General features: G+C 40.1%; 1 protein-coding gene across 1 annotated transcript in view; it reads left to right on the forward strand.

Moving 5' to 3' along the window:
* Nucleotides 1-22,224, forward strand: part of LOC104529951 (vitellogenin-2) — a 23,300-nt gene extending 1,076 nt beyond the window's left edge. The window contains exons 4-35 of the mRNA XM_010174400.2: nt 1,045-1,296; nt 1,884-2,045; nt 2,133-2,281; nt 2,870-3,020; nt 3,141-3,298; nt 3,387-3,552; nt 4,314-4,439; nt 4,783-5,001; nt 5,962-6,179; nt 6,335-6,432; nt 6,727-6,851; nt 6,965-7,066; nt 7,717-7,836; nt 7,923-8,112; nt 9,462-9,555; nt 9,668-9,853; nt 10,354-10,498; nt 10,618-10,840; nt 10,931-11,106; nt 11,488-12,237; nt 12,712-12,762; nt 13,685-13,774; nt 14,872-15,084; nt 15,174-15,316; nt 15,718-15,856; nt 16,388-16,523; nt 16,968-17,154; nt 17,479-17,570; nt 18,654-18,751; nt 19,491-19,650; nt 21,062-21,223; nt 22,106-22,224. Of these exons, the coding sequence (XP_010172702.2) occupies nt 1,045-1,296; nt 1,884-2,045; nt 2,133-2,281; nt 2,870-3,020; nt 3,141-3,298; nt 3,387-3,552; nt 4,314-4,439; nt 4,783-5,001; nt 5,962-6,179; nt 6,335-6,432; nt 6,727-6,851; nt 6,965-7,066; nt 7,717-7,836; nt 7,923-8,112; nt 9,462-9,555; nt 9,668-9,853; nt 10,354-10,498; nt 10,618-10,840; nt 10,931-11,106; nt 11,488-12,237; nt 12,712-12,762; nt 13,685-13,774; nt 14,872-15,084; nt 15,174-15,316; nt 15,718-15,856; nt 16,388-16,523; nt 16,968-17,154; nt 17,479-17,570; nt 18,654-18,751; nt 19,491-19,650; nt 21,062-21,223; nt 22,106-22,224 (5,400 nt within the window). The remainder of the gene's footprint in view (nt 1-1,044; nt 1,297-1,883; nt 2,046-2,132; nt 2,282-2,869; nt 3,021-3,140; nt 3,299-3,386; nt 3,553-4,313; nt 4,440-4,782; nt 5,002-5,961; nt 6,180-6,334; nt 6,433-6,726; nt 6,852-6,964; nt 7,067-7,716; nt 7,837-7,922; nt 8,113-9,461; nt 9,556-9,667; nt 9,854-10,353; nt 10,499-10,617; nt 10,841-10,930; nt 11,107-11,487; nt 12,238-12,711; nt 12,763-13,684; nt 13,775-14,871; nt 15,085-15,173; nt 15,317-15,717; nt 15,857-16,387; nt 16,524-16,967; nt 17,155-17,478; nt 17,571-18,653; nt 18,752-19,490; nt 19,651-21,061; nt 21,224-22,105) is intronic.
* Nucleotides 22,225-22,743: the final 519 nt, after the last annotated feature.

Genomic DNA, 22,743 nt, shown 5'->3' on the forward strand with positions numbered 1-22,743 from the left:
AGGCGTCCAGGCGGGTTTTGAACACCTCCAGAGATGGAAACTCCACAACCTCTCTGGGCAGCCTGTTCCAGTGCTCCGTCACCCTCACAGTAAAGAAGTTTAGTTTGGGCAATGCAGTAAAAGATCTGTTCGTGTGAAATCATGGCTCTACTGATATCAATAGAGATACGACCTGACCCATCCAAAATAAATATGTTTCAGAAAAATATTTTTATTTCTCTGTTTAATTTAGTTACAAATCAGAGCTTCTTTTTGGACACGAAGCTGTGGTTGAGCTGTAGATGTTCTTTCCTTGATGAGGGAAAGATATCAAAATTATGGGCTAGGGATTGCATTTTTCACTATAGTCTTCATCCTGAAATTCTTAGGTGGTGTGTACCAGGCTGTGCTCTGAGGCACCTAAACCAACAGTAACTTTGCCAAAGTTACTGAAATTGCTTCTGATTTACATGGTATCTTGGTATGGGGAAAAAACAAGGGTTATAAATACATTGTTCATTATTAAATAAAAATCAGGTTAATTTAAGCAATTTGCAAATATGGATCAAATCTAGCAGCTAGTTTGGTAATAAAAAAAATTTGGAAGACGATGAGTTAAAATGCCACATTTTAAAACTATATTTTTTGACATTTAGAATGATATAAACTTTTTAGTTGCTAAACTTCACCTAAAGCAGAACATTTATTTTAAGGTTGAAAAATAAGAAGAAATTTATTTGAATTTTTTAATTACTTTTTGAATTAGCCTTTCTCCCTGTAGAGTTAAAGCAAGTAAAATGTTTAAAATATCCCTGGGAGGTAATAGCGGTATGTTAACTGCTTCTGTTAGATATAATAATGCTGCTGAGCCCACAGGATTTATACTGGTTTTACAATAGTGTAAGCAAAAGACAAAAGAATAAACTGCTGTATGAATTTCTAAGCCTACATTTGGAAGGAAAGCTTATTGAACTAGTGATTATGTTAATTTCTTCCAATCTGTTTGCATATTTAATACCAAAGTAATTTTATTCATGTGAGTATCTTTTCTTAATTTTCTCTCAGATCCGCTCTCCACAATTTGAGGAATACAATGGCATCTGGCCCAGGGACCCATTCACTCGATCTTCCAAAATCACCCAGATAGTTTCTTCATGTTTTACGCGGCCCTTCAAGTTTGAATACAATAGGGGACGGATTGGAAACATTTTTGGCCCAGAAGACTGCCCTGATACATGTATTAACATAGTGAGAGGAGTACTGAACATGCTGCAGATAACAATTAAAAAATCACAGAATGTGTATGAATTGCAAGAGGTTTGTTTGTTTCCATTCTAAAACTACTTTACTGAAAGATGTGTCCTCTTTAGGACATCTCTAACAGCTCTTTCTAACAGCTTTTCCTTCAAGTTGCTGTTTATTTGCATCTAGTTTCAAACATTCGTCATCACAAAAAGTCAATTCTCATTCATATAGCAGAAAGCACGTGCATATGTGTTGAATGAACTATCATCTGTGCTGGATGTTTTTTAAGATGTCTGTCCTTAAGATTCAAAATGCAGTCCGTTAAAGAAAAAGAATTATTAGCTCTGGATGTATTTGTTCTATTGCTTCCCTTGTACAGCTACTTGATCCATTCTGTTTGTTTATTGTTGATATTAATTAATTGATTACTTTTAAATTTTAAACTCCATTCCCTGACTGAATATTGTTCACATGTCTATTTTTAGTTCCATAGGATTAATTGTGTGTAATGGCAACAGGTTTCAAAACATAATTAAGACTGTTCAGTAGAAGGTCCTTACCCTCCTACTGCTCCTTCAGAATCTTTGTTCAGTAAAACTTCTCATGCAGTGAAATCTTGATATGATTGGGAGGTCTCATTTTCTCTGTTGATCTGCTAGGCTGGAATTGGAGGTGTTTGCCATACAAGGTACGTCATCCAGGAAGACAGCAAGAACAGCCGAGTCTCCGTTACCAAAACCGTAGACCAAAATAATTGCCAGGAAAAGGTGTCGAAGAGTGTTGGAATGGCTTACATCTATCCTTGTCCTGTTGACATGATGGTATGCGAGATGTAGAAAGATCTTCCTAGTTAGAAGCATGCCTATTCTCTTCCCAGTCACTTTTTGGGTCTCTCTTTCCTTCTCCAGAAAGGAAGGCTCATAAAAGGGACTGCAGCTTTCTCCTACAAACTGAAGCAGTCAGAGAGTGGTACCTTGATCACAGAAGTGGGGTCACAGCAGGTGTATCAGATCTCACCACTCAGTGAACCTACTGGTGTTGCTGTCACAGAAGCAAGGTAGGTGGGACATGGGCTTGCTTCACAAAGTGAAATTATAGATTCTGGCAGTCCCTGTCACCTTCAGTTGAAGTGAAATGAGAATTGAGTTCCACAGCAGTTGTGTAAAGCTGCGAGTACTCATCCTTGGGGTTCCCAGACTCCTAAAAATTCAGTGAACTAACTGTTCTTTATTTGTACCCTGGTGAACTTAGCACTGCAATTACATGGACAAAAAGGAGAAAAGGTCTTTTGCTCACTTGTACTATAAGAATGCAACTTTACTGCTATGTTTGTCCTGAAAAAGGACAGGAGGAAGATGGTGTACACAGAAATCAGATCATTGATTACATTGTGTTGGTAGCTGTCATTCAGAAGACAGCAGTTTAGGTCCTCCTCAGAAAGGATTTCACTGTAGATAACTCTAATACTATTTTGTTCCAATCAGAAGGCTTTATCTATTAGCAAAAGGTAAGATTTTATTGTGATAAGAAAAATTATTAAAGAGGAAAACTGATACAAGCACAGTATCACTGACCCAACAAACAACCAGGGCAGATGGAGGAAGAGAGGTAATTCATTCCTCCTGTGACACTTGCCTCCTGACAGACAACAACTCACCTTGCTTGAAGTGAGAAGTGAACGGGGGAGTGCCCCAGACGTTTCCATGCGGAGCTACGGAGGCCTTCGCTACCACTTCCCATCGGTATTGCCACAGATGCCACTGCAGCTAATCAAGATGAAAAACCCCGAGCAACGGGTATCGTATTTTTAGGTCTTCAAATTGCTTTCCTCGTTAAAAAAAATAATAAAAGAGTAATGATCATAAATTCCAAAGGATTTAATTATGAGCGGTCTCTCTTCTCATATTTTGTAACAGATAGTAGAAACACTGCAACACATAGTCCTGAATAACCAACAAGATTTCCACGATGACGTTCCGTACAGATTCTTGGAGCTCGTCCAGCTCTGCCGGATAGCAAGTGCTGATACTCTTGAGTCCATCTGGAGACAAGTTTCAGATAAATCCCGCTACAGGTATTTCATTATATTAATTTACAAGGAACTTTATCATTTTTGGAGAACTGACAGCTAAAATTAAGGATTTTTTTTAACCTATTTGCAGGCGATGGCTGCTGAGTGCAGTTTCTGCAACAGGCACCACAGAAGCACTCAAATTCATTAAGACCAGAATTCGCAATGATGACCTTAACTATCTTCAGACTCTTCTAAGTGTTTCTTTTGCTCTTCATTTAATGAAAGCTGATGAAAACTCTGTTCCAATAGCAGCAGTGAGTAAATCCATGTGAATCTTTCCTATCTGATAATGAAAGGAATCATAATTAATGACAGCTTTTAATTATAAAGTACATTAGAGACTGGATTCTCCTCTCTAGTATACCGATTTTGTGCAAATGTTGAACCACGAATTTCCTTTGGCACTGCATACGTGAGAGGGGACACAGTCTTGTGTCTTCGTTTTGCTATGTGAATATAAAAGCCATTCTCCCATAAGAGCTTCTGATAATAATTCCCATTTTAGTTTGCTGAGATCACGTCATGCCTTCTATAGACAAAACCTTGTCCACTTGCAAGTGAAAGTATTAGTGCAAACATCAAATATTTGGACACTATAATGAATCACTTATTCTGAACAGGATTTTTGCCATCTCTAGCCAATATTCTTCATCTTAAATAGGAGAAAAGGATATGTGAGAATGCATCATTAATATAACTGAGTTGCACATTGTTCTAAGGATATTCTGTTTATAGATTGCTGTTTACACATAATCTTTGTATTTTCAGTGTTATGCTCAGTCGAGGAAAATCAAAATGGTTCTATGTAAACTTACATATATTGAAACTAGTGAGGGATTAAGCTCCTAAGTGAAGCCTGCAAATAAAATATCTACAAAGTGATGTAATTTGTTTGGATGTGAACAATAATGATTCTGAAATTGCACCCCTCAGAGAAGCTCTGATGATTTTCCTGCTCTGAAAGCTATGTGAAGCACTGTATTAAATACCAATTTTTTTTTTCCCCCCCACACAGGATTTAATGACCAGTTCTCGAATCCAGAAAAGTCCCACACTTCAACATGTTGCCTGCTTGGGATACAGTTCTGTGGTCAATAGATATTGTTCTCAGACCTCATCTTGTCCTAAAGAAGCTCTTCATGTGGGTGGCTTTTTGTCAGGTTGTTCTTAATAGCTTAGTAATGTTCATTACATTAGCTTAATTATTTTAAGATACAGTATTAAAATGGCAATTGGACTTACAAATACAGATTGCGTAAGTCTCCTTCAGAACAAAGGCAATGAATCCTTTTATTAAATGTAGATATTTGCTTCATCATTGAAAAGGCTTTTCACATAATAGGGTAAAATCCTGAGAGAAGCCATCACTGGGTGATTTTATTAAAAATGGTTGCTTTATTGTGGTAGGCTTTCAGTGGGTAAGGGGGACACTGTGAACGATCTATACATTAGGAAGAGAAGACTGAACTGTGCTTTGTCTATAGCCCATCCATGACCTGGCAGATGAAGCGATCAGCAGAGGCCGTGAAGACAAAATGAAATTAGCTCTGAAGTGCATGGGCAACATGGGAGAACCAGCCAGCATCAAGCGCATCCTGAAGTTCCTTCCCATATTTTCACCCAGTGCTTCTGATATTCCCATCCACATCCAGATTGATGCCATAATGGCCTTGAGAAAAATAGCTTGGAAGGACTCCAAAACAGTAAGTAGGATCTGTTGTGGATTTCTTAGTGAATTAGAGAATATATGTTGTAAGGGTAATAAATTTAATGGTATAATGTATGTGGATTCAGTATGTTTTTTAAAAAAGGATTACTTTTAAGAACACAATGCAGTTTTATATTTCAGCTGATGTTTTCTGCTAAACTGTAATAACTGTTAGTCAGTCGGACTCTTCCAGAAGGATATCAACAGTGTTTCTTTAGTCATCTGTCATAACCAATTAAGTCTTGTGCTAGTTATGTGTGGTGGAAACAGCCACCTAAAAGTCAGACATATAATTAGAACTGCCTCAATAATCAGGAGGAGAGAGAGGCATTTTCTGTTGACCTCCGTTGACATTGCTCTGGCTCTTTTAGACCCTCCCTTAAGGTTGGATGAGTCACCTTGACCTCCCGTTGAGTTTGCTGGTACGGTAATCAGTGATTGGAGGCAAGACTTGTGCCTTTTAGAGGTTTTAGATATAGGAGATATATAAGACAGCATCCACTCAAACTAACTTTGGTGAGCTGCTGAAGCTCCCCTTTTAAAAGTGGTCTAAAATAGTGAAGCATGCTCATCAAGTCAATGGAGTTACTCCAAAGAATGAGTCTGTCTTATTAGCTACAGTTGTTTCTTCCAAAGTTATTCACCAATCTTTGAATGTCAGTAATGCAAAAAGCTATGCTGATGCCTTTTTAATTGTGTCGTGTTGGCCCAATACATTGATACATGGACATTTATTTCAGATTCAGTGCCAGCCCTTCTCCATGGGGCTGTTCCTTCATGGCTCCTTCAGTTGTCTTAATAAAATGATGTGGAACCATGCAATAAAAAAGATCATGAAACCTTTCTGCAGGGATAATGACTTCCTCTCCCATGTTTCTTGTGGGTTAAGTGTGGATCCAGTATGCAAAAAAAGTCTCAATTTTTGGTAATTCCGGAGACACTTTTCTCTCTGCAGGTGCAGGCATATCTTATCCAGATCCTCGCAGACCAGTCGCTTCCCCCTGAAGTGCGGATGATGGCTTGTGCTGTTATCTTTGAGACAAGGCCTGCCCTTCCTTTAATAACAACGATAGCTAATGTGGCAGTGAAGGAGAGCAATTTGCAGGTGGCCAGTTTCGTGTATTCCCACATGAAGGCTTTGTCGAAGAGCAGATTGCCATACATGTACAACATGTGAGTAGGAACAATGCAGGCCATCTTCTGCAAATAATGACTTCTGTTACATTCTTGTCAGTGAGCACTGCATGTGCTGACAAACTGAATTTGGTTTATATTCTGATGGGGTGCAGCTTATTTCTGGAAATTACCACATTTCTCATTTTGTTTAGATCTTCAGCTTGCAATATCGCCCTTAAGCTGCTGGCCCCCAAATTAGACAGGCTGAGCTGCCGGTATAGCAAGGCCATACATATTGGTGGTTACTTTGGTGAGTAAAAGCATTTCAGTGACTGGGAAACATTCCCTTCAGAAATCCTTTCTTAAGAGATACTAAGCCCTTTGGAGAAATATGGCATTCTGCATTTCAATAAGTAATTGATTTAAATGTGACAGTCACATATTTAAAAGTGCATGAGTAGCCATTTATTAATTTGAGCCTAAACAGTCAAAATTTGTGGAATGATGTATCTTAAAGTTGGTAATGGAAAAAGCTGCGGAAATATGATCTTGAATGATAAGCAGAATGATTAGAAAAAAGATGTCTTGTTTACTTCTGCCATAGACAATTACAAAGTTGGTGCTGCTGGAGATGTCTTTGTCATGAACAGCCCGGGAACGATGTTCCCATCAGCAATAATTTCCAAGCTGATGGCATATTCGGCTGGGTCAGTGGCGGACTTAGTGGAGGTAAATATTTACCTAAATCATTATGAAAGCAAATTAAAATTAAAATTGACTTTTAAGTTTCCTCTCTGTAAGTATGTTTCAAACAGTTCTTCCTTCTCATGCTGTTTTGGTAGGCTGGTGTCCGCATGGAAGGCCTCACAGACGTCATCATGAAACAAAATATCCCATTTGCCGAATATCCCACGTACAAAAAGATAAAGGAGATTGGAAAAGCTGTAGGTATTTTCAGCAATGCAATGTGTGGGTTATACAAAGGGGTTTTTAGTGAGGCTTCTCATACTAGTTAAGCCCTGTCTTAGAAGGTAAACTGCCCACCTAGCAGTCAGCTTGAGCATTTCAGTGAAAGAGAGGACTGCGGGGAACATTACCCCTGCGATGGCTGCAACAGCTTCTGCACTCTGGCCCTGCCTCCTCCCCACCTCATGTATGGCTGCAGAAGGAGCGAGGGAGGAAAGGGGGGAGGTGGACACTGCAGCATGGTGCATCTTGCACCTGGCAGGCTTCCTCCTCCCTCCTTTTATCTACCTCACTTACTCTACAACAATGTACATTTGTTTCCAAGAGACAAGGTGATTTGTTGCTGTGCTTTCAAACTGGGTTTAGTGGTACTAATGGCCCAGACCTTCTGTGTAAATGGTATTTCGTAGTAATAGGAAGCATTGGACAGGAGGCTACTTGTGGGCATCTCAGTGACAGGGAGTAAGACTGAATTAGTGACACTGTGCTATTTACAGAGCAGCAAAGAAACACAAGTATCAATGGAAAGTTGCAGCTTGGTCAGTGATGGGTTTGATCACCTTGCTGAATTACCATTTGCAAAGTGATGTATTAAGGAACTTTCCTTGCTTCTTTACCTGTTCCTCAGCTGCTGGGATGGAAGGAGCTGCCAACAGAAACCACCTTGATATCAGCCTACTTTAAACTATTTGGCCAAGAGATGGCCTATGTCAGCATCAATAAGGAAGTCCTGCAACAGGCTATGAAGGTACCAGGGAACCCTCCTCTTTTTTGCAAGACTTGACACCATTGTACCTTTATACTCCAACCTCTTGGATCTCTGTTTTACTGCAGACTGTGCTAGATCCTGCTGACAGGAACACAGCGGTGAAGAGAATCGCCAGCCAAATCCGCAATGGCATCGCAGGGCAGTGGACACAGCCGGTGTGGCTGGCAGAGCTGCAATACACTGTTCCTACCTGCACTGGTCTGCCGTTGGAGTACGCATCATACACGACTGCTCTGGCACGCGCAGCAGTCAACGGTGAGTTGGGAAGCACGAGATCAGCTGTGCGAGCTCTGAGCAGGGAATGAGAGGGACAGGCTAAAAGGGGCTGGAGAAAGAAGTGGAAAACCAGAAAATTAGAAAAATAAATCATTTTTGTAGTGAAGGGGAGGTAGTGAAGATGTTTCAAGAGAAGCTGTACACAGCTGATTTCTGCCTCATCTTTGAATGGATTGAAGACAGAGGAGGTGAGGTGAGAACCTGGGAAACTAGAGAGAGAAAGGTCACAGCATTCAAGGACAGAAAAAACAAGAGCTGCATGGGGAGCTGACTGCAGGCATGGGCAGAAGGGGTGGCTCCTGAGAGATGCACACGCAATCTAAGCAGGATTCAGTGGTGATTTAAATAGAGAAGAAAGCAGAAGACAATCAAAAGAGAACTACCAGTAATGTTAAAGAAGGCAAGAAGAGAAGAGGGCTTGTGAAAAAGAGACAGAGACTTCTGTTTTAATAGAATAAATACTCAAGTATGAATACTTATCAAGAAGTTAAATCAGTGATCATACTGTTTGTTGTGCAGCAGACAAAATTGTCTGACCCTTCCTTTTGCTGACATCACATAAGGAATGAAGGGTGAAGCACTTATACTTGTGCTCTTTTTACAAGATTTGTATGTGCCCACTCTCGGCTGCCCTTGGCTTTTTGTTTGTTATTTTGTTTTAATAGCATCTTTGAATACCCACCTGTCCTTCACCTGGGATGGAGTGACCCATGTAAGTGTATAGGCTGGGTATCACCCAGACAGAAAGCAGCTTTGCAGAAAAGGGCCAGGGAGGCCTGGAGGGCAAGCTGGTGCCGTGAATCAGCAGTGTGCTCTTGTGGTGATGGCGGCCAACTGCATCATTGGCTGCAACAGCAAGAGCAGAGCTAGCACAGAAATTATTTTCCCCCTCTATTTAGCACATCTAAGGCTGTATCTGGAGTACAATGTCCAGTTTTGGGTCCACTGTACAAGAAAGGTGCTCACACATGACGTGAGGAAAGATTGAAGAGCAGTCTTTGTTTAGCCTGGTTGCCCGTCTTTCACACTGTGTTCTGGCTCCATGTGTTTCTGAAATTTTCAGTTTGGGTCAGCTCTTTGTTTTCTTGCTATATTTTAATTTAAGATTTCAACGTTGCATCAGAACCTTTGCTACAGAATAAGCTTTCTGTATATTTTCAGTATTTTCCAGACTCATGAAAGATCTCATGGACCCCAAAGTCTGTCCTGTTTTCTAGCCATATTTGTTGTATTAACAAAAATATTACCTCTTCCTGAAAACTCCGTCTTGCTTGAATTAAAATCGTTCCTTTCACTTTTACGGTTTTTAAATGTTCTGTCGTTTGCAGTTGATGGAAAGATGACTCCCCCTTTGACTGGAGATTTTAGACCTTCCCAGTTGCTTGAATCCACCATCCAGATTCGGTCTGACATAAACCCAAGGTATGTCATGTTTCTAAGGCTTTATTTATGATGGACGGTTTTTATGAAAAGGCAGAACCACGTGTTAAAAAATAGCCCCTTTCTTACATCTGACCGCTTCACTCTGTTTCAGCTTATACATACACACCGTTGCGACAATGGGTGTCAACACAGAATACTTTCAACATGCTGTTGAAATTCAAGGCAAGGTCCTGACAAGAGTGCCAATGAAGTTTGATGCCAAGATAGACATGAAACTGAAAAATGTTAAGATTGAAACAAATCCATGCCATGAGGAAACTGAGATAGTGGTTGGAAGGTAAGGTGGCATTACTTCAGAATACTTCCTATTGCTGAAACCTTACAAAGTTCACTATTCACTGACATCCTACAGAGGTTTCTAGACAGGCAGAGTGACTTTTCAGTGGGTAGTGGAACCTTTGGGTTAAAGAGCAAGGAAGAAAAATAGGGGAGGTAAAAGTCAAAAGATACCTAAATTATTTAGGAGTTTAATTTTTATTTAATTTGTTTATTATTTTATTGTCCTTTAGGGTTTTTAATTTGTATTTTCAAATGAACACCTTTCATGTTTTGGAAATTTGTTTAAATTTATCCAGATATTGAAAACTTCCTGTGATATAAGGAACTGATCTTGGTCGTGAACTCTTTAATAATATTTATACTTACAGTTGCATTTACAATACCTATGTTCAAAAACCATATCTCTGTGCTGTCACATGATATTGACAGGGATGTATTTCATTTAATACAAAAACAAGAGGTCAGAATAATTCACCATTTTTGCACATATCTCAACAGACTTAAGGCCTTTGCTGTATCAAGAAATATAGGAGAACTAGGTGTTGAAAAGAGGACATCAATTCTCCCAGAAGATGCTTCATCAAATATTGTGGAGGAACCTTTCAAAGCATCAGAGAGAGTTTCCAGTGAAGGTGTCACAATGGTAAACTATTCCTGTTTGCCTATATAGTAATATTTACCTTCTCCGTGATGCACGTCTGCAGTTTTACTCTTGCCTGTGGTATGCTCCCCGTGGTATTCACATTCTCCTTTCCAATGCAGCGAGGAGCTGACAGCATGCCAAGGAAACATGACTATAGCTCTCAGGAGGATCTTCGCCAAGGAGCAGGAAGAAAAACTCATAAACGAGATATTTGCATCAAACTGCATCATCTTGGTTGTCAGCTCTGCTTTTCCAGAAGGTCACGAGATGCCAGTTTCCTTAAAAACACATATTTGCACAGGTTAATTGGAGAACATGAAGCTGAAGTAGTCTTGATGCCAGGTACAATATTGAGCTCAAGCCTTGTCACCTGGGGTTTGTCAGAGGTATTTGAAGCAGTATAGCCTTCTAATGTGTGCAATTGATGTGTAGTTCAAACAGATGCTGATATTGACAAAATTCAGCTGGAGATCCAGGCAGGATCCAGAGCAGCTTCCAAAATAATTCATGTGGTAAACTCAGAGTCTGAGGAAGAGCACGAGTCATCTTCTTCTGAAGACATTCGAGCTAAACTGAGGAAGATTCTAGGCATTGAAAATGTGTTCAAGGTAAGAGACTTTGAGCCTGGGAAGAGGGAATATTTTCCCATAAATGAAGCCCAGAACGTGAAGTTCGGTGTGGAAAGCTGGGATGGGAAAGCAAGGATGGGGCAACTTTGAAAGATACCAGTGCCAGGCCTGTCAGCCAGTGCCACATCTGGAAGGATTGATTCTGTGGGGTGCACCCTGCTGAGGCTGCTCCTCTGTTCTGGGCTAGGTTTCAGCTGGGCAGAGTGGGTCTAAAGGAGTTCTGTAGCTTCTACAGTGAGTGAGGCAGGGAAATTATTGTTCCTTAAGAGGCTTGTTTGACACCCAGAGAAGTTTTACTTTGTAAATACAGAACCAGATGTATCCCCTCTCTTGTACTTCTCTTTGAACTGTTTTTTGCAGGTTGCAAATAAAACACGACACCAGAAGAAGAAGCCTTCTAAGAAAGGGAACACTATGCTAACAGAGCTTGGGACAGACCCCATTGCAAAAAATCCCTCCCGTTCATCTTCTGCCTCTTCAACTGTCTCCTCTTCTTCCTCATCATCTGCTGCTTCTCCTGATCGTAAAAAGGCCATGGATCAAGATGAGAATGATCAAGTAAAGCAAGCAAGAACCAAAGATGCAAGCAGCGAGAGCAGAAGCAGGAGTAGCAGCAGCAGGAGCAGTAGCAGGAGCAGTAGCAGCAGTGGTAGCAGCAGCAGCAGGAGCAGTAGCAGCAGTGGTAGCAGCAGGAGTAGTAGTAGCAGGAGCAGTAGCAGCAGTGGTAGCAGCAGGAGCAGCAGGAGTAGTAGTAGCAGGAGCAGCAGCAGCAGGAGTAGTAGTAGCAGGAGCAGCAGCAGCAGTAGTAGTAGCAGGAGCAGCAGCAGCAGTAGTAGTAGGAGCAGTAGCAGCAGGAGCAGTAGCAGCAGCAATAGCAAAGGTAGTAGTAGCAGTAGGAGCAGTAGCAGCAGCAATAGCAAAGGTAGCAGTAGTAGTAGTAGGAGCAGTAGCAGCAGCAGCAGGAAGTCATTGAGTCACCACAGCCATAGGCATCACCCGAGGTATCTGAATGGCAGTAGCAGCAGCAGCGAGTCATCGAGTCACCATAGCCATGGGCATCATTCAGGACATCGGGAAAGTAGCAGCAGCAGCAGATATTCCAAAATATGGGTAACTTCATCAGTAAATTGACTGATGCTGCTAATGTTCATGATGGCAGCTGGCTTTGTATCATAAATCAGGAAATTATGAGTTGATACAGTAAATTTTAGCAACATAAATTTGCAAAATTTATTCTGCAAACACACCTGCAATCATTGGCTCAGATGTCTGCTTCAAGGCATCTCAGAAGTTTCCACAAGTTTGTTGAAACTTTTGTTATAGGTGGGGAATTATTTTTTGCCAATTTACGGCTTTCTGTCAATATACATTGCATGTTTCTGTCTTAAGTTTGTGGTAGGATCATTAATGCTTTATATAAACTACTTCAAATCTTGCATTATGTGTTTGTGACTAAGCATACAGAACTATGTATGCATGATTATTAGAAAAATCCTTACTTAATTCCTGGTGCTCAGATTTCAGTATAATTGCAGCATTTCTTTTCTTCTGAGACTTATCATCTTGTTTTTATAATTTTCAAAGGAAGTTCATGAGATTTATCAGTATCGCTTTAGATCAGCGCATAGACAAGAGGTGAGTTTTTCTTTCCTCAGTAAATTAAGTATGGAATGTGTCATGAGTCAGATGGAAACCTTAAAGGCAACTTGTCTTTGTTGAGGAAAATTACAGTACTGATAACATTTAGAACACCAAATCAACGGTGGTGGTGCTTCTGAGATGCATAAAGACAGAGAACTATGTTCTGCTTTGTGTTGTGCACATCATGCCACTTGTGGCTCTGCAAAGTAGATGCAAAGCTCTACCAAAGCATTACAAGGGACTGGGGACACACAATTTGGAGGAAAAAAGATCCTGCTATCAAGAGCTTGGGTCATTTGACTGGCTTTGATCACTTGGTTTCTTGGGTTGGAATCACTGTTGATACACACTGGGATGGTGATGTAGATGAACGTGTGAGGATGCCTTATTTTATGGTATTTTAGTTCAGCAGAAGATTATACTAGGGTGTGAGCCAGCTAACAGCAGTGTATTTGGTAGTAGTGTTCCTCAAAAAGTAAAATGTTCAGTCGTGTGTGTCCATTCAGTTGATCCTTTCCATTCAGCTGGTACAGTCAGTGTGTCCTCCAACTGATCAGGCCCTTCCAGAAGTAAAATGAATCAGCTCTGGTCTTTCGTATTGAATCAAGAGGCTGGTTCAGTTTGACTTGCTCTGGTCCATTGTTTTTTCACACAGGAATTCTCATTTAATCATCTTCCTTATTTGTTTCTTCTGAGGGGCTAGATATATTTGGATAAACAAGATTTTTCAGAGCCAGATCACATGTACTAAGCAGGACAAAGCATACTGCAAGTCATTGAGCTGCTCAGGGTTGGAGTGCAAGTTTACCAACACCAAATGCCATGACAGAGAGTATTCTACAGCACTGCCTAGTGCTATTTCTTCAAGCATGCTTTTAAGTTACCCTGTTGAGCATGGTATGTTTTCTTCTTGCAGTTCCCAAAAAGGAAACCCTCAGCTGACCGACTTAGCAGCACGTATTCCTCTACCAGATCCAGTCATGCCTCATCTCGAGCTGCTTCCCGGGTTAGTTGCATCATTTTTAGGGCTTTTTAACCACTTTGTAGAATGACAGTGTGGCAGTGCATTTGCAGTAATTGTGCAGCTAGGATAATGGGAAGGGAGAAATACCAACCTCTGAAGTCTCAGGTATCAGTCAAGAGTGAGACATGCACCGTAGTTCCCACACATAGTTTTCTCTGCAGTGAGGTGAGGATCCTTCTTACTTGCACCATGACCCTTCCCTCAAGACAGTCCCATCCAGCAGGTGCCTGCAGAGACTGATCTTGTGACCTCTTCAATGAGGAGGGAAGTTGAGGTGCTGCAGTGCCAGGGCCAGGATATTGGTGGTGGAGGCTAAGAGGAGCCTCAGCAGAAGGCATGCTGCAGAGGTGACATGTAGCACTTGGATCCTCACCACCAACCAGTGTGATGCATGCAGTTTTGCTCTCTGGGGCAAGTGATGAAGTGAAGTCTAATGATGGAGTGAAAGAATTGGAGGTCATAGTGCACTTCAGGCCCTGCTGTCAAGGAGGGAGGTTCTTGATGTTGAAGACAACCTCTTGGGTTATATTTCTGCTATGGTGCTGTGCAAACACAAAACCTGCCTGCCCCACAGAGCTCACAGCTGAAGTGTGAGGTGAAAGCCAGTAGACCAACCAGACAGATAAACAGGAGGACACTAGGTTGGGGGATGCTTTTCTTGTGAGAATGAGTGATGAGAACAACTGACACCTGATGTTGTTAGTCAAATTGAACCACTTTCTTTAATTCACAGGCAAATGTATGGGTATTAACAATGGAACCCAAATCATATAGTTATTACTGTATCCTAATGATATGAATATTTCCACAGTATCAGCTGGAGCTCAGCAAATGATGCAAATTTTAGCTCATATCAAATCCAATGATAAAATCCATCTGTGCATGCAGAGGCACATGCACATTAAAGACATATGCATGAGAGTTTATAGGCGTGGATATGTGTGTGGTACATATGCTGGTATGTATCTGCAGTTCAGTCGCTTATTTTCCATTTATCCATTGAGATCTTGCATCTAAAATGTTCTGTGGTAACCCTTTCATAATTATATTCTTGCATACTCTCTCCTCCTTCTTCTTAGCCTAAGTTCTTGGGAGATGTTATACCACCAGTACTAGCTGCTTTTCTCCATGGCATTCGTAATGATAAGAAGATAGGAGGCCTCCAGCTCGTGGTATATGCTGATATTGACTCCATCAGGCCCCGAATGCAAGTATTTGTGTCGAACCTCACAGATGAAAGCAAGTGGAAGCTCTGTGCTGATGCTTCAGTCCTCAATGCTCACAAGGCAGTGGTAAGGCTCAAAACAAGTTCTATACAGCTGTATGCATCACAGGAAAACCATGTACATTTACAGATGGACCATTTCTCTCTCCATTATAGGCTTACCTGAAATGGGGCTGGAATTGCCAGGACTACAAGATTTCGACTGAGCTGGTAACTGGGCGGTTTGCTGACTACCCTGCTGTACAAGTGAAATTGGAGTGGCCTAAAGTTCCTTCAAGTGTCAGATCCATAGCAGAATGGTGAGGTTTTAGTCTTTAGTGACACTTGTTTGTGATACTGGTCAACTGGGCAAAATCAGTATCCACCCAGGAGGTTCTAGTGATTCAAGTACCAGCTATTATTTTAATAAAATTTTTCTGATCTGTTTGAGTACTGCCTTCAGACATAAAAGCTGAGTGGGAGATCACAGCCATTCTATCATCATGTACAGTAATTCTTTATAGTGGACATAATTACTGAAAACTGAGGAACAGATCCTTTCACTGAACACTTGATCAGTAAAGCAGAGAGTGGTCATGGGGACTTAACCAGTGGTCCTGAAGACTCTGTATCTCACACAGAGGTGAGACAGCCTGTTTGGCATGTGTGCTGCTTTTTGCTTCTCTATTTCACCAGACCTTTCTGATTTGAATTTTTGAAGGTTTTACAAGTTTGTCCCTGGAGCTGCGTTTATGCTCGGCTTCTCTGAGAGAACAGACAAGAATCCTTCTCGACAAGCCAGGGTGATTGTGGCTCTAACTTCTCCAAGGACATGTGATGTTGTTATCAAGCTTCCTGATGTAATTATGAAATATTATTATCACTCTCCTATTTTTGCCTAGTAGAAAAGTGAGACTGTGGCATTTTAATTACAGTGGGTCAATTCTGAGAAAGAAAAATTAAGTAATAATCAGTTTGGGTGCAAATGACAAAACAACTTCTGCTTATTTTCAGCCTTTTTATATTACATCCAAGAATATTAATTGAGTGATTTTATTAATGGAAAAAGAATGTCTTCTGGGTACTCATAATGACATGTGTTTCCATCTGTAGTGGCTCCATAAGTATTCACCTAACCACTTTGAAGGGGGGTAATTCATTCTCTCCCAAATAATATCTGAAAGTTGAACCACACCATGAGAGAAAACTGTAAGCAGAAGAAAAAGGTCATGGACAGTGAGTCAGATGAGTTGTGTTCAAATAAATTTTTTGTCAACCAAAGTAGAAGAATTTAAATCAATTTTCAGATAGGAGAAAAAGCTGATCTTGGCTGTTTGCTGTGACTAGCTGGCACAAGTGTATTTTGAACATGCTTTTGAATTCCTTTTCAGATGATCCTCTCTGAAAAAGCCATGAGGCTTCCCCTGTCACTCCCCGTAGGTCCGAGGATACCAGCTTCAGAGCTGCAACCTCCCATCTGGAATGTCTTTGCTGAAGCCCCCTCTGCAGTGCTTGAGAATTGGAAAGGTCAGGGTCTAATCGGGTTTAGAAGCATGGCATCCTCAGTCTCCTGAATTACTTGAGCACCTTCTGAATTTTTCTGGGATTATTTGTCTCCATTTAATTAGGAAACGTGCTGTAATAATGTGAGGATGGTTCAACTGGGAGACAATATTGTACATATAGTACAGAAATCATGAGCATTTCAGGGATCAAGATATCAATAATCTGAATTGAAAACATTTAAAATCTCTGTCAATTATTTATTTTAGATAGAGGAGTATATTTTTCATGCCTTTTTAAAGAATTTATGCTTGCTTAGTAGCCAAAAGCTCCTGTAATCTATACAAAAATATCGCGTCCTGGAAAAAATATAAAGCTAAAATAATATAGCACTAAAAATAAAACCTGCCACTTAATGACTTTCTTTTATGGAAAAGCAAATAACTCACTGGCATTTTATTTAACCAGCTCGCTGCTCAGTTTCCCACAACAAGATCACAACCTTTAATGAAGTTCAGTTTAACTACACAATGCCATCAAACTGCTACCACATCTTGGCTCAGGATTGCAGCTCTGACCTGAAGTTCCTGGTGATGATGAGGAACGCTGATGAAGCTGTGAACCTGAAATCAATCAACATCAAGCTTGGCAGTCAGTAAGTAACTCCTGCCAGATGCTGGGGGCATGAGGGACTACATTGTCCACATTTAACATGAGAGGAGCTTAGATCTGAGCTTTAGATCTTATTTTAGTAGCCCAGGGGATTTCTGCATTTCCTTATTTACTTCCCATGTATATTGAATGTGATGGTGATGGTGTTAGCCTGCACCTTAGGTGACAAGAATACCTGATGTGATTAAAGTAGTTGAAATGAGCTTATGGTGTGATCAGTGATAGTTAGTGAGCAGGAAAATGCCTCTGTCACTGTACGCCTGTGAATGTGGTACAAACAGGGTATGAACGCTCTTTTCCTTAACAGTGAAATTGATATGAGTCCTGTGAGCGGACAGGTGAAACTGGTGGTAGATGGAGTTGAAAGCCCCACTACAAATGTTTCTTATGTATCTGCTGGTAAGTGATGCAATGTCTGCTTTGTTTCATTTTCATGTATGCATTAGGAGAAAGAAATAAAAAGAAGGAAAAAAAAAAAATTAAAGAGGTTCCACCAGTTGTGTTCAATAAGAATTTCTACCTTTGGTTGTAAGGATAATATTTAAAAACATGTATTTTACTCATTTGTATTAGGAACATTTAGAAAGACTGATTAGAGTGTAAAACTCTTGTAAGTGGCCAAACAAAGCAAGACATAACTAACATGAACATCCCTCCTTTTCATACATAACTGCAGCTGCCACTAGAGTTCCAAATTTGAGAAGTGTTTTGGTTATACTATAAAATCTTACTTGATCAAAACCTTTTTAAATAGAGCTTTTCTAAAATTTCATCACACTTGTACATCAGTGTTTTTCCTAATTTGATTTGTAGGCATAAATTTGCTTAGCATTCTGAAATATGCTAGAAATAAATATGGAGAGCTGGTAAAATAGCCTCCTTGCTTCTCACAATGCAGGAATAGTTTTTTCTATGAAAGGACGCAGGAGAACCTTGTTTCATTCTGTGCTGTTCCATCAGGGGCAATAAACCACATTGGTGTTTCCCAACTGTAGAGCTGTAGTATATGATTCAGGCTAAGTCTTGCTGAAATTGGGTCAGTGCCTGCCAGTGCTGAGCTCTGTCCTATTTGTTATGTACTTGGGAAGTGATAATTGTGCTAGAAATGGTTCCAGCGACAGTCACATCATTCTCTGCATTTCCTTATTCCAATATAGTGTACTCAGGACATTGTATATCTGCACAACTAGACAGATATTACAGGCAGCTCTGTAGTTATTTCTAGAAATAAATATGAATATGTTCATAACTCAAAGAAAAATGAATAAACCTGTGATCATCCAACTTTTTACAAATACCTATTTTCTATACAAACATATTTCTACATTGTTTTGCTGTTATGTTGTGTTTCTTGAAAAGAACAATTGAGGAATTTCAAGGAAAAGAACATTTTAGAAACACAAAAGTTGTTTTCTTCTTTCTTAAAGAAGCTAGGTTGGGTCTGCTTGGATTTAGGTTTTGTTTTATTTTGTTTTCTTCCAGGTGCTTCTCTGTGGATCCACAGTGAAAAGCAAGGGCTTGTACTTGTTGCCCCAGCCTATGGCATTGATAAATTGTACTTTGATGGATACACATTCAGGGTATAGTTCTTCCTCTTCATAAGCTTAGGTGGTGAGAAATTTCCATAGGATTCTCTTAAATCTGTATGCGTGTGTGTAAGAGTATAAACAGCGGGAAAACCAAATCTGTGCAGGGCCCAAAACACCCAAAAATGAAGATGAGGGTACAGGATTGCACAGTCCTGCTCTTTATTTCTGAGCAGAAGTGAGAAACATTCACCAACAGAAAATACCTTATTCTTGCAGTACAGGGGTGTGTTGGGAAACGGGCCTGTGAGGGCACACACACTTGAGTGCATCTGCAATAAAAATGAATTTTCAGCTCCCGTCCACTGTTCTTGAAGCTGTATAATTCTTCAAACCAGCAAAAATGCAACCATTCTTTTAAGATGAATGAATGTTTTAAAGGCTGCACTAAAAACACTGTGAAAAGAGAATGTAAGAAATCAGTAAACCATGCTGTATCTATCACCTGTACTATGAAAACATCCACCAGACAGAAGCTTCAGCATATTGATAGTCTAGTCTATTAATAACTTAACATACTAGTCTGACACAGCAGGTTTTAAAGGCTGTAACAGAGCTAAAGACACTGCAGCACCACGGGAGTTTGGCATCTGTCAGACTCTTGAATTCTTAGCCAAGAGATTTTAAATGTTTGTGCACTTACTTATACTGGAAGGGACCTACACAGCAAAAATCTGCTCCATAGATATTATTTATTTTTAACTGGAAATGGTTTTGATTTTTTTTCTCCAAGATTCAAGTTGCTTTATGGATGACAGGGAAAATGTGTGGAATATGTGGAAAATATGATGCAGAATGTGAAGAGGAATATCGGATGCCCAATGGATATCTAGCTAAAGATGCAGTGAGCTTTGGGCATTGCTGGATTTTGGAAGAAAAGCCTTGTACAGGAGGTATGCAAGCTCTAATAAATTTAGTATAATATTACTGCAGTTGCATAGAAAATTTAGGATTTATTTAGAAAATCTAAAATCCATAAACATTTTGAAAAAAGGACATTTTAAAAGGGTTCATTATTAAGTTATATTAAGTATAAGAAGTAATTGTCAGTTTAGAAAGGGATAAGAAATTGCAAGTTACACAAACAAGCCAAAAAACACAAGTCAGTTGAAATTAAGCAACCAAGCAGAAACAAAATCTTTGTTTCAGTTTTGAAGTGTTTTAGAAGAAGATCAGAAAAAAGTGTAAAAGGATAAATTCACATGGAATTCTTTCATTTCAACACAACAGCATTTTCCAGCCAGTATTTGATCCATCAAAAAATCAGATGGGGATTAGTAATTATTTTTACCTTGGCTGACCACGTGATTTTTGAACCAGTGCAACCTGTTAAGCAAAGCATTCAAGTGCACGAGCAGTTCCAGGGACTTAATTACATAGTTGAAACAAAAAAAGCTGTATTTTAAGTGTTTCCATAGATTAGGATCTTATAGTATGCTGGGTGCTCTCAGCTGAGGTTATGGTGCAAAAGGATGCCACAGTGCTGTGAGAAGAACAGGCATGTTGCCTTTGTAGAGAAGACTTGTCCTGGTGGGAAGGACTTGGTCCCCGGAGATGGCTTCTACACGTTTAGCTGTACATCAACTGCTATTCTGCTATGTCTTTGTTAAGAATAATGGGCATCAAACTTACTTGAGATGGATATAGAGGCCACATGCATGTACACAATAATATTCACATGGTTGGTAGTGACCACGTGTTGCGTTTCCATCTCACGTATAGAGGAAGTGGCTGGAATTTTAGAGAATAAAGGTTATTTATAGTCAGGAATAAATTGTGGTCCATTTAGCTTCTCGCATGCTTGTAGCTGCTTGTACTGGGATTCCAAAACAAGAACAATATTACTGGCTGGCAGCAATGACTTTTAGTTTCTGTCTGCAGCAATTTTGAATCTGAATGACAGTAGTAATAGTGTAATTCTTTAGTGATTACTTTTATTTGTTCAGGAGTCTCTCTTTTTATTACCACTGCTGAATATTCAAAACTTTTGAATGTGGGTTTGCAGATATTCTGTGAGCTGCTTTACTTTGCAAAATGTTTATTGGAAAGTATATCAGTCTATGTGTCTACATGCTAATCTAGAAACAAACTAATTGTATTTGAAATTAACTTTCTGTAGCTCCATATCTAATCAGCTGATTTGAAATGTTTCTCAGTCAGGGTTGCTGCTTTATTTATGATCAAATTACAGTTTTCATAGAGGAAATTTGTTTGCAAATTGGCAACATTGGTGGAGGGGTCAGTCTGGGGAGATCTGAAGATTTTGTATGTAAGCACACAAAATGTCACCAATGACTGTTACAGCCTGCAAACTGCGACGCTCGTTTGTGAAGCTTGAGAAGACAGTTCAGCTTGCAGGAGTAGAGTCCAAGTGCTATTCTACAGAGCCCGTGCTGCGCTGTATGAAAGGATGCTCCGCCACCAAGACTACTCCAGTCACTGTTGGTTTCCACTGTCTCTCAGCTGGTAAGTCAACAGAAAGCCTACTGAATAGGAGCAGCACACAAATCTTAAATAGATTGTGCCTTGACTCAGCTGTTCCATTTGAAATGAATGAATAATCTTACATATCCGTAGGTGGGGATGGACTTACTGTGGTGTTGACTGAAGGCCTTTCCCTGTTCCCATCAATATGTAAAACTTCCATTAGCGAGAGGGATGTTTTTCGGTTGTAATTATACTGTGTTTTTCATTATACTGGCATTTAAAATCTAAACTGAACTCCACTTCATGGGACTATGAGCTAACAGGGTAAGGGCAGGATAACTGCATAGTCAGCATTGTCATTCAGCTGAAGAGCTGTGTGTTGCAGCCTGTGAGGAGTCAGCCACATCTGATCATGTACAGCACCCTGAAATGGGGATCCTCAGCTTGTTTGTTTTTATGAATCACTGCCATCGGGTGTGATCCTATTTCACTGAGCTGATTTAGGCAATAGAGGGCAAGTGTGGATGGGATTCCTGCACACAGGTGCAGTGATATAGAAGGATGTCTTTTTTTATAGGTATATTGTAGATTATAAATTATTAGATCAGAAAGATATAGATTATATGATAGATTCATGTTTGTTTTCCAAGTTTGTTTTTCCTTTAAGACCACAATATCCTTTCCTAAATGTATTACTAATAGAAGTCTGCATGGAAGTAGTAGTTTTCAATGTAGAACTGGCTTATTAATTAAGTGGGTTTCCTGGAACTTCTCTGCCTGACTTAGACAAATATAAATATGTAAGCCAGTGAGGAGAAGCCAAGCCTCCTGTAATTTATGACTAGTGCACAGTAAATGCTGTACCTTGCAAAACTACTTCTGAAGTATACTGTTTACTTTTCAATTCTTGTTCCCCATCAGATTCGGCTACCAGCCTGACAGACAAACAGACAAAGTTTGACCAGAAGTCAGAGGACATGCAGGACACTGTTGAAGCACACATAGCATGTTCTTGTGAGAACGAAGACTGCAGTGCATGAAGCTGTACATTGCAACACAGGAAAAAACAGAAACACTTCAATGTTTTTATTGTATGGTGTAAGAAAACGCATCTTAAGGAATAATAGAGCTACTAAATTAAGAGTTTAAGGACATGTGGAATCTTCCCAAGTAATTTAAAGTATTAAACTTTATTATTGTAGAAACTGTTATGATTGCCCATAAATATCTGATTTCGTAATAAATCCATGCATGGAAAAATTGATGAAGGCTTGCTTGTTTCAGTGGTTATGGAAAGAGGAGGTCTGTGTTGCTTCTCACCTCCCATTTGTAGACTCCTTGAGTCTGTGGGTCTTCTGTGCACTAGACACATGTGTCTGTGTCAGGCCTCGTTTGCGATACGAGTTGAGTAGCGTGGGAGAAGCTGTGGTACCAGGCTCCTGCTTGTTTCCCCCAGGGCTTTCTTCCCTGGTGCTGGGATCCTGTGCACCCAGACAGGTACTGGTCACCTCTGTGTGCTGCAGCAACACAGTCGTGGTGCTCTGCAATAATGAAGTACC

This window comes from Antrostomus carolinensis, unplaced genomic scaffold (genome assembly GCF_000700745.2).
Source record: "Antrostomus carolinensis isolate BGI_N321 unplaced genomic scaffold, ASM70074v2 scaffold13518, whole genome shotgun sequence".
Taxonomy (NCBI): Eukaryota; Metazoa; Chordata; class Aves; order Caprimulgiformes; family Caprimulgidae; genus Antrostomus; species Antrostomus carolinensis.